General features: G+C 35.2%; 1 protein-coding gene across 10 annotated transcripts in view; it reads left to right on the top strand.

The window, feature by feature from the left end:
- LOC105488914 (zinc finger protein 385D) overlaps positions 1-12,391 on the top strand; it is a 988,258-nt gene that overhangs the window by 218,567 nt on the left and 757,300 nt on the right. For all 10 annotated transcript variants that reach the window (XM_071090832.1, XM_011753417.2, XM_011753418.2 and 7 more), the window contains one exon: positions 3,771-3,989. In XM_071090832.1, the coding sequence (XP_070946933.1) occupies positions 3,771-3,989 (219 nt within the window). The remainder of the gene's footprint in view (positions 1-3,770; positions 3,990-12,391) is intronic.

Below are 12,391 nucleotides of genomic sequence, written 5' to 3' on the forward strand. Positions count from 1 at the left end.
TTAAGTTATTTCGAATACTTTTAAATGAGAGTTCGGTATCTATCTCCTCCATTTATATTTACATCAGTATGTACTCATTGAAATTTATTTTATACTTTAGGTTTTAATCGAATAATATGTTACTCAGATTATTGCTCAAGTTGCTCCAGCTTTGGTTCTTGGGAGTTTTTTCCGTTGGTCTCTGTGTCTACAACTTTTGATTCTTAATTAGGTTACACGAATTTTAGGGTCCAGCAGGGATATAGCCTGTTAATGCCAGGGGTGGCATGGGTTAGAGAATATGAGCTCTTCTCAGGGCAGTCTTGATACCAACAGCTGGTCCTTTGGCAAAGGTGGTGACATTTCAGCTTGTGTCAAAACAATGCACTAAATAAATCAACTGCAAGAACCACATTGCATCCCAGAAAAATATTGTTTCTACTTTTATTTTTTCTCTACTTCTCTCACATACATTGTTTAACATAGCTTACCAAAAATGAGTCATCTTATGTGTGCCACATTTTAATTACTTCTGTGAGTCTGCAAGAGTAAATCAGTCTCCACATCTAGATAATTAAAACACACTCACACAAACAAACACCTCATTCCTTTGATAATTACTCCCGGGATAATTCCAGTTCTTGAACCTGTTAAAGAGTGCTGTCTATATCTACATTACTGTATTAAGCCAAACATCTTTCCAGTGTCTTTTGGTTCTGAGGGATGAAGGTTAGGAGGGAAAAAAGTGGACAAATTGATCAATTATTTTGGGTTTCAAGAGCGTCACCTAAAGTTTACGGATGGCTGCTGAACTTTTTCTCAGTGAAACTCAAATGTGTCAAATTTCCATTTAACAATTTAAACATGACATTTTTACTGTATTGGGAAGGAAAATCACTTATGAACATTGCCTCCTACTTCACAGAGTGCCAGTTGAGCCACTGCAGTTTTTCTGCAAAATCTGTAAATGTTTTATGATGTCCTGCGCCAGCCACAATAATTTATTTGAGGTTCTCTTTTTTCCTTAGTGTCCATACCACATAGTTTCTATTTCCTTTGAAAGTTGTCATTTTTGCACCTTAGTACAAAATTGTTGACATTGTCTGGTAATATAGTCTTTCTCAGCTGAGCAGGGAATTCCTCATGTGTAAAGCAAATAAATCTCAGAGGCTTGAAAGAAAATTCTCCAGTATTTTCCCCTGCTAAATTGTAAGCACATGTTCTTATTTTGTAGGTCAAGATGGAAATGTGAATCAAATAAGAAAATATTTTCTTCCAAATATATGCATATATTTAGCAAAAATGATGTGTTACAAGGGCTCACCTACTGTGACTATCTCCGTAGCATTGCCTCGTTCTGGCAAACCTAAGCCGTTCACGCTAGAGGAAATAAGCTCTTTGACTTCTTTGAAATATATTGATTTATTTTTTCATAATAAATGGTCATCATGTCAAATTTTTTAAATACAGAAATGGTAAAGGAAAACAAGCCAACTCTACTCTTGCCACTCAGAATGAAATAATCCTAATACTTTTTCTAAGTCCAGTTTGTGCTTCATATGGTTGTAAACATACTATATGTAAATTTGCATCTTACGTTTGTTTTTTTACTTATATACAAAATATTTTCCCTTTTTTTTTTTTTTTTGAGACACAGTGTTGCTCTGTAGCCCAGGCTGGAGTGCAGTGGCACGATCACGCCATTCTCCTGCCTCAGCCTCCTGAGTAGCTGGGACTACAGGCGCCCGCCACCGCGCCCGGCTAATTTTCTGTATTTTTAGTAGAGACGGGGTTTCACCATGTTAGCCAGAATGGTCTCAATCTCCTGACCTCGTGATCCGCCCGCCTCGGCCTCCCCAAGTGCTGGGATTACAAGCGTGAGCCACCGCGCCCGGCCAATATTTTCCCGTATTATAAAACTTTCCTGATCTGCTTTTAATGGCTATGCATATTGCAGTGATTTTAGCATACCATCATTTACTATCATTTTACTACTTAACAGTATTTGAGATAAAAGATTTAAGCATAAATCAACTCTACACAAAAGAAGTTTTGAAATGTTCTGATTATAACCTGGAGAGATACTTACTGTTTTTATTTATATAAAATAAGAAAAGTTGATACACTTACATATTTTCCTTTCATTAAAATTATATAATCATTTTACAAAGCTGATAGCTTTTCTTTTAAAATGACCATTTAAATTGCATATTTAAATTATTTTAACGAGGTTATCTGAGTAAGAAAGATAGAGTTTCCTTTTTAAAAGGAAGTTAACATATTTTAAATGAATTAGTTCACAAGGAAAGCATGCATTATGCACTGACCAATCTTTTACTCATTTTGGAATTGGGATAGTGACTTCAATACCCGTAAATAGATTCAAGTATTAGTCATTTTTGCGTGAGTTCACTAGTTTGATTTTCCTTAAAATTTTATTGGTGAACTGATAATGCTTCCATATTGTTAAAAACATTTCCACATTCGTTATCTCATTTGCCTCATACCAAAGTCCATGACTTTTGCATCAAGTTTGTCTAATTGCAAGGACCACTGCTGTGATGCTTGTCAGTTCAACTCCAGAACCTAGGAGGATGCTGCCACGTAGCAGTCAGTTAATAAATGCACATTAAAATCATGACTGTTTTTCTCTGCTAATATTTTTCAAAGACTTTAAAATAACTCCTTAAGGAATTGGGAGAATTGGAATGGAGAACTCCTATCTGGACCATAGTGTGCTAGAGAGGCCTGGGTAGTGGAAGTAGAGAAAACTTAGAAATGAGGTATTATTATTTTAAATTACTTGTGAGTGGATGTTAAATATAGATTATAATACTTACTCTAATTATTGTCATCTGACTGGACAATAATCGGTGGCACACACCTGTAGTTCCAGCTACTTAAGAGGCTAAAGTGGGAGGACTGCTTGAGCCCAGGAGGTCAAGGCTGTGCCGAGCCAAGATCATGCCACTGCATTCCAACTTAAGTGACAGAGTGAAACCCTGTCTCAAATAAATAAATAAATGTCATTTTAAGGCCAGAGATACTGAAATTATGATTTGACCTTTTCTCTTTGGTTTTAGTATACAAAGCATACACTTATCCAAAAGTAATGATTTCCAATATAAGCCATAAGTCAGTCACACTTTTTTTGTATCCTGATTATGAGGCTATCTTGGGTATTCAAAGCCTCTCTTGTGTGTCAGGTATAAAATATAAATTTGGGGGTATTGAAACAGTTTTAGCATCTTTGTATGTGTAGAATGTGTCCATCCAGGTGTAAGTCACTTTACTTAACTAGTAAGGCATATAAGAATTTTATTTAGTTGAATTAAAACAAAACTGTCTAATTCATTAATACATACTAGAGAACATGATGATTAAAAACTTTGAATTTAGAAATAAACTGAATGCTTATCACAGCTATACCACTTGTTAGCTGTGTGACCTTAGACAAGTCATTTAATCATTCTAAAACTTAGTGTCCTCAGCTATGAAAGAGGGAAATCTATAGTGCTTATTTCATTATTATGATAATTAAATGAAGTAATAAAAATATATAGCATAGTATTGGGAACAGATTTTTTAAAAAGTTAAACATTTGCCATTTATATTCCATTAAAGAGATTGTCTACTTTAGCATAGTATGAAAACAATCTGTTAGAATGAGAGTATATAGAAATTTTTAATTCTTGTATGTGGATCAATATTTATTTGCCACCCAATTTAATAAATACGAAGTAATATAAAAATCTTGATCTGCGTGTTCATAACTTTCCTTGCACCCCCAGATTTCACCTGTGTACACGATGGCGAGAGTGAGGCTGAATTAATACCTGATGACTTTGAAGAAAAACCAGAAAGAGAAAAGAAACATACCAACTTTACTTTGTGCAACGTATGTAACATTCAGCTGAATTCGGCCGCTCAAGCACAAATCCACTATAATGGCAAATCACATCAAAAGAGATTAAAACAACTCAGCAACGGGATGCTGAAAAATGACAATGGTAAGCTTTTCTAAAAATATTTCTCAATTTTACATCATCAACTTAAGTTATTTGTGTACCTGCAGATGTGATGATAAAAGAATGAACTAAACTATTTTTTTAAACCAGGAAAATATTACATAAAAGCTTTATCAGCAGAGTAGATTAAAATATATCATTTCTCTTTCAGGGAGAAGGAGACATTTTATTTTTTGTACATAGTTGATTGTATTAGGGTTGTGACCTTCAGAAAATTTACTATTTTTGAGTTGTCAGAGTTTTAGCGTTTCTTGATGTGTGCCTTTAACATAGCTATGTATGGAAATAGACATCCTTTTACAGTGTGTATGGGACAGTGGATTTTTGTTTTTTATTTTTTATTTCCTGCAGGTATAGGGGATTCAATTGGTTAGTAACACTGCAATTGATTTGAAATAATGCGTATCTTTTCAAATAGGTGTTTTAATCAATAAGCTATGATCCATTAGTACAGACTTTTAAGTTTCCTAGTGAAAATTTATGGTTTATTTCATAAGAGTACTTTTTTAAAGTATGTGTTGAATTTATGAGTTAATAGATTTTCCAAATAGCACAAAAATATCTTTGGGAACAAATGGAAGGATATTAGAAAATATAGAGACATGAAGAGAGGAGGGTGGGCCCATCCAGAGGAGACTTTAGAGAGCTAACTCACTGCAACTTGAGTTGCAATACTATATTCTGATCAGATGTTTCATGTGTAATAAATATAATTCATCTAAATTATACTGACATTTTAAAATGTGAATGAATTTCAATCTCTTTCTATATTTGACGTCATAAAGATTTTTAATATAATTTGGTAATTTGCTTCAAGGTGGCCAAATGATGGGAAGAAAAATGAAAGTACATTCTTAAAGTAGAAATTGCTTCTATCTTGCTTTATGTGTTTTTCATTTATTTGATTTTAGTATGAATGAACTGTAGTATTCTATTGGAAAGGATTTTATATTTCTTTCAAATGTATGACATTTAGTTAATTATAGATGTTATTTGTCAAAGAGATAGAAGAAACAAAAATTGGTCAGAAAGTAATTGAGAACTATTAAATTCTATAGGCATAAGAGAAACCTAGTGACACAGGACATTTCTTGATCACTTTTGCCGGCCAGAGACACCTGGCCAGTAATGTCCTTGCTCTGCCTTGGCCCATGGCTTTGGGGCTGGCTCAGCCCCGTGCTGTTTCTGTCATGTGGGCTGGCTGCCCTCTGCTTGTTAGAGGGCAGAGGGCCACAGTGTGACAGCCTTCTCTGTACCCATGTTTGGTGGGTCCTGAGCCCTTGTCACATGTCTAAGAAGAATGAGGATATGCTGACAAATGAAGAGTGAGAAGGGCAGAGAATAATTTATTGAGCAGTGGAATACCTCTCAGTGGAGAGGGGATGAGTGGGTGGTCCTCCACCCCCATAGTTGGGTAGTTTCTCCCCCAGTGTGGCTGAGTCTGGGGCTTTTATTGGCTCAGAATAGGAGAGCACATGCTGATATATTTGTGAGTGTGCAAGGAAAGGGTAAAGCAAAGGCATCACTCAAAGGTGGGCATGGCAGTGTAGAAAACCAATTAGAAAAGGGTTGGTATGTGTAAAATAGGTGAAGGGTGGGGATCAATCAGAGGAAAGCACAGCAAATGGGAAGACAGATTCTCAGTCCAGTCCTTGGATTTGACTTGTAGCTTGGATTTCAGGCTTTAAACTGTCTTTGGCTTGGAGGTGGGTTTTCACCAGGGACCTGTCCCTATCTGCCTAGGCATTTGTCTGCTTCCTGCTGCTATCGCTAGCAAAGTAAGTCACAATTTTAAAATGGATATTTCAGTCTCTACTTAGACTTCTTAAAAACAATCTATACCTTATTGTTAACTTCTGGGTGAAATCACCTCAAGTACAGCGTGATTCAATTCCAAGTTGTTTTCTCTAAGTTTGTATTGGTCATGATAGTATAAGCTTTGGTGTTTTACTTCACTTATCTTGATAGTCACAAACCTCATTTGGAGAAGCAATAAACAATATTATAGAACAAAACTAGAACAAAAGATACATCTTGTTTAGAAACCCAAATCAAAATTAGTCCCAGCCATAACGCAGAATGGCCAAAGATTTTCAGACCACAATACTAGGTATGAGTTTACTCAAGTTAAATATTTTTAAACAATCATATCAATACACTTAGAGGTTAGCACTTTATTAAAGGTTTTATGTACATTTTACTATTCAATTTTTCCTCATAACCAGCCAAAATGATCTTGTTATATTCCTTTTATAGACATGGACATTGAGGATAACATCAGTTGATACTATGGTGAAGGTCACACACCTATTAAATGGTCGAACTTGCAATCAAACCCTGGTCTTACTCACCGAAGTACCTGTACTTCTAAACGCTGTTTCCCAAAATGAATATTCTGTAGAAACTATGCCTTTCTTCATTCAAACAAATCATTTAGGAGAACACTTAAAAATTAAAATTTTAATATATTCCTCAAATTACTTGATGAATGTAGTACTCAACAAAATATTTATTGCTGCATTTCCTATTCAGATTTTTTCTCCAAGACATTTTAAGTATCATCATGTTAGTAGGAACATTTTCAGTGACCTGTCATTACTAGTATTACTAACATGATGATAGGTCACCAAAAACAACCATGATTACTGGGAATACTGGGTCATCTTAGGTCCTATCAGTTTGGCCTGAAATTATACTTCAGAGGATGGTGGACATGTGGATGAGAAAAGTCAAGAATGGCAGGGTCAGGGCCAATTCTTGGGGACTACCTAGGAATTAGGGGAGATCCTGGAGCCAAAAGTGTCAATCACATTATCTGAGAAGGTATGATGAATTTGGCCTTAATCTGTGCTGCATCTGTTTTCAAGGATATTTGATCTGGTGTATGAATGTAAGAGCAGGGATCAATAGAAAGTGATGATACTTGAGGTAGGTCAGAAAATTCTGTAGTAATCCTTAGTAGTTAATTTAAGTTTCTAAGGACGCTGGCCTGTGGGATTGGGTTGTGTTGAGGCAAGAGCTGCCAAGAAGTCAGTGTGGTTCAAATTTCAATAAAGCTCAATGCTGGGGTCTCCTCCTAAGAAAACACCAGTAATGTGTGCTGGAAACTAGATGGAAATAATGGCATAAAGATTTAATCAACTTCTTAAGCATTAGGAGAAATACTATATTCCTTTACTAGATCTCAGAGTTAGGAAAGCAAACCTAATTCATTTCAAACCCTAACATTTGATAGGATAAGAATTTCTTAAATACTGCCAAGTGCCATCGGTAGGTGTTTGTAAGTGGGAATACAAATAAAAATATTTTCCCACACGATTTTGTTGAGTATTTTTTGCCTTATCCAGCCCCCTGTCAGGCCACACATTATTTTGCAACTGATCAGCTCCCATAAGGTTCCTAGCATAGTAAATTGTCATCTTTCTACAGCCATCAGACCAATGTTTGACATAGACCAGACTACTCTGCTTTTTTTCTTAATGGACTATTTTTAAAGATTAGTTTTTGTGTTCAAGCATAACTGAGTGGAAAGTAAATTTCCCATATATCCCCTCCTTCACACACAACCTTTCCCACTATCAACACCACGCACAACAGTGCTACGTTTGTTACAACTGTTTAACCTGCATCAACACATCACTATCACCCAAAGTCTATAGTTTACATTAGTGTTTACCATTGGTGTTGTACATTTCATGGGTTTACAAAATGTGTAATGACATGTATCCAACATCACAATATCATACAGAATAGTTTTGCTGCCCTAAAAGTCCTCTGTACTCTGCCTATTCATCTTTTCCTCCCTCATAAGCACTGATCTTTCTGTGGTCCCCATGGTTTTGACTTTTTCAGAATATCATAAAGTTTGAATCACATACCATGTAGCCTTTTTATATTGGCTTCTTTCACTTAGTAATATGCATGTAACTTTTCTCTGTGTCTTTTTATGGCTTGATAGCTCATTCCTTTTTTAGCGTCGAACTACCCTGCTTTTAAATAAAAATTATCCTGACCCTTTATTTCCCATAACACTGCCGCATGAAGTCCTATGGCTGTACCATACTTGATTTTCAGGTGAAAGGGTGTTGTAATTAAAGGGTTATACAACAGAGGGGAAACAGTTTATCCATTTGGGATGACTTTTGTCCAGGAAGAACAACTATAAGTGTTTCACTCTCAAAAAAAAATATTCCTTTGGGCACATTGTAGATGATAGCCTAGTCCTCTGCCCTTTGGTCTTTCTCAACTCCCTTTAAAAAGTGTTCCTTTTGGCCAGGCGCGTTGGCTCATGCCTGTAATCCTAGCACTTTGGGAGGTCACAGGGGCCGGATCACGAGGTCAAGAGATGGAGACCGTCCTGGCCAACATGGTGAAACCCCGTCTACTAAAAATACAAAAATCAGCTGGGCATGGTGGCACATGCCTGTAGTCCCAGCTACTTGGGAGGCTGAGGTAGGAGAATTACTTGAACCCGGGAGGCAGAGGTTGCAGTGAGCCGAAATAGCACCATTGTACTACAGCCTGGCAACAGAGCGAGACCCCGTCTCCAAAAAAAAAAAAGAAAAGGGGGGGGGGTCCTTTTGTATTACCTGTGGTATGTAAAAGGGCATGCTCACCTATAACTATAGGTGGGTCTAGTTATAGGCCACAAATTTCACAAGCGACTTAGTGCTTTACCTTAATATAGAAACATATTATTTCTATCCCCCATATCCCCACTATTAAAATGTGCCTCTGCAGGCTTATTAGGAATAAGAAATGAACACAATTACAAGCCTTACACAGTTATTAATGGTAATTTGTTTACCTACACAGAAACCAAGCTAAAAATGTTGATTTGTACAAATAATAGATCCTGTAAATTCTTAGTAAGCACATCATCCTTTTTAGGTTATTTAGAGAAAGATATGGGAGTTCTTTGATTCTTTTCCTTAAACATGCACAATTGCAAAATGATTGCTTTGAACTTCCATCTTCACAAAATTTTCACCACAATTTGATTTCAAATGGAAAATAATTAAATATGGTATGCCAAGAAAGACATGTAACAAGAGATTTTTTACCTAAATTTATCCAACCTTGTATTTTTTTTATTTTTAAGGACGCAAATAAAATAATACATATGGAATTAATTTTAGCAGTCATTTAAGGATTGTCTAAATAGGTAAAATACCATTATCTGATACTTGAATATTATGTGATTATATGCCTTGAGGCATATTATATTATATACTACAAAAAAAATTAAGAGAGAGCATTATCATATGTAAAGTGTTTTTCACATTTCTGAGAAAAATATGGTGTTTTACATGTCATCTCACTTATTAAGGGAAATGATCTTCTGAAGATCACAGTGAAAAGCTATCTGATGTATACGAATTAATTAGTAGGCTATTGTTCCTGCAGTTAAGACTAACTTTGGTTTCTGACAGCGATGTACATTTTGCAGAAATAAAGGTATATAGAATGCATGTACGTTACCTGAATTCATGCTGTGCTAGAATTCATTGATTCAAGAATCTGTGTGATTCAAGAATCTCCAAGGTCCCTCCAGCTCAGTCAGGAATGTTGCCTGCTAAATTCTTCCCCAAGCATTGCCGTCAGCTCATGGGAATTACCTCTTCTGAGCTTGTTCCTTTCTTCGGCAGCCTGTGTCCAATGGCTAGTCAATGCTGAAGTACAAAGTCCCAGCTTCTTGCCTCAAAAGTGGGTGGACATCTCTGAAAGTCCACTCCAGCTTCAGATTTGCTGATGTCTCTGTTTCAATTCTATCACAGTCTAACCTCACTCTCTACTCTGTACTGCTTTTCTTATGCCTCACAGATATGGATTGCCAGTCCACTACTTGCACACAAAATCATCTTAGAGTCTGCTTCTTGGGAATCCAAATAAGACACTACCAATGTTTTTAAAGTTGTTAAGGAGAATTGTCCTCTCTCTCTGAAGGTTCAACTCTTATTCTGTTGACATAAATTGACAATAGAGAGATTAACAGATAAAAAGGTATACAGATTTATTAACATGCATAAACCTGGGAGCCATACAAAAATATGAGACTCAAAGGAGAGGCCAGATGGTTGAAGTTTATACATTATCTTTAGGTTATGGAAAGAATGGCTGCCTTCTGGGTAGTGCAAGGGTGGTGGAGTCCCAGGTGATAGGAGAGTGAGGGAAGGAAAGCATGGCAAGCATGGCAGGCAGGGCTGTCTTGTTACGCCTGTAAAAAATCTCTCGAGTAAACTCAGAGCTGTCCTCAGAAAGTATAGATGGTGGCCTATGGTAAAATGTCTCTGTTAGAACTTCAAAATGGTCAGACTTTTAGTCTCTTTTTCCTTTGAGTTAATCTTAGTTTTGGGTAAGGCAGATAAGGGGGGCCTCAGAGAAAGCCTGTTTGCATCTGTTGTTTACTTTACTAAAGTAGATTTTCTATACAGATGTAAATCCCTCCCACAAAAAGACAGCTTTTCAAAGCTGTTCCTATAGTCTGTAGCCCTTCTGAATAGCATCTTAAAATATGCCGAAGAAGTATATTTTGGGGTAAAATATTCTGGTTTCCTTCAAAGTCTCAGTAAGAAGTATGTACAATGTGTTTTATTGTGCAAATGCAACAAAATTTAATACTTCCCTTAAATTTTATTTTCTGTTTGATATCTGTGAGTTAAAATTTGCCACCAAAAATGCAAAAGAAATGAAAAGGGAACTAGTATCAACTGCTCCAAGTACTTCATATACATCATTTATTGAACCCCAATCAACAATCTTACAAAGTCTTATTACCTCTATTTTGAAAATAACATAGCCACGTATCAAAGAACCTAACAGACTTGCCAGTACAGCTGTTTGTCTTCAGAACTGCCCAGGTCTACATTATTGGCAACCCATTAATCTCCCTGGCAAACTTATATTCTACTGTCAACAAAATTATATCATACATTTGGGTATTTTCTTATGTTATTGAGTTTATGTCATTTTTAAATCACTTAACTTATATTATTACAACAAAGCTGATGTTTTCCTTAAATTTACATCAACAACTCTAATTTACATCAATATTTTGTGCAGAATAAATAGTCATATAGTTAGATCATTTGATAATTTATCACTATATATTCTCTATTATGCCAGAAATGTGTCTTTTTATGTTAGCATACTTTTTGAAGTTGTGAATAAAGAAGTGGCAGAAGGGAATTCTATACTGGAAGTTGACTTAATGTGTTGACTTTACCATATTCCAGAGATTTCATGATTCACCCTCTCATAAATATTATAGATCTAGGAAACAATACACACTGCATGACTAAGTTCCTCTTCTAAAAAGGCCTTTGATTTTATATTTACGATGCGATTGAGCTTTACAAATAAAGATTATTTTTCTGCTGATAGAAATAATACGGTTTCATATATACTGCATACAAATTTATAAAAGTAAATTAAAACACAATTCTACAAAGATATGTACTTCTAAATTTTTGTCACAATTCAACAATAATGCAAGTGAGTATGAATAAGAAATATTGTTTGTACAGTTTTACAAGCATTATAACAATGTTTGTATATCAGTACCTTTTACGATATATATTTTTTAATTACCATAGGAAATTAGTAGTGGAGTTGAGATTTCTGGGTAAGCATTGAGATTTTACTCACATTTGCCATTTTGTTTTCTAATTATGTGATATATTCTATAATGGAAAGGCTTTAATATTATGAGGAATAGAATGAGGTATTAAAGTATCATAAGGGATTTTGGCTAAGAACAGAAATTTGAAGATTAGATTAAAAATGGTTCTTTCATAAGAGGATTTTGAAAGACATATTACAAGGGACATAACTTTTGGAATGTTTAAAGCTTCTATGGCCAACTAATTTAATTCAATTTCATGTGCTCAACATGGTTTAAGCTGTTGTTAACGCTTTGTTGAAGGATTCAGTAACAAGTTGACCTACCGTGGCAGCTTTATTTTATTCACACTATCTTTGTCATATTTGGGTTATTTTATTAAGCCTGGTTTTCTATTTTTATTGGGCTGAAACTGCTATCAAATAATTCAGTTTTATCTACCAGTATTCTAGAGTCTTTTGGTGTTCATTGTTTTGTAGCACATAAATCCAGATTATTGCTGCCCTTATCTATGCTGCTAGCATTAAATTTTCTTTCATTTAACAGAAAAGCTAAATAAAATTTTAATTTCTAGTTCTCACTGATCTATTCTCTTTTTTTCTTTCCATTGATTGCCCCAGAAGATGTTTAAAGTGTCAGAAGATTTTCAGCTTACAAGATTTTCTTATCCTGCAACATTGATAGTTAATGAAAATAAAATAGCTTCGTAGATTTTTATCGTACTTCAGGCCTTGATTTTATGCATATATTTATCATGTATATA

Source organism: Macaca nemestrina, chromosome 2 (genome assembly GCF_043159975.1).
Source record: "Macaca nemestrina isolate mMacNem1 chromosome 2, mMacNem.hap1, whole genome shotgun sequence".
Lineage (NCBI taxonomy): Eukaryota > Metazoa > Chordata > Mammalia > Primates > Cercopithecidae > Macaca > Macaca nemestrina.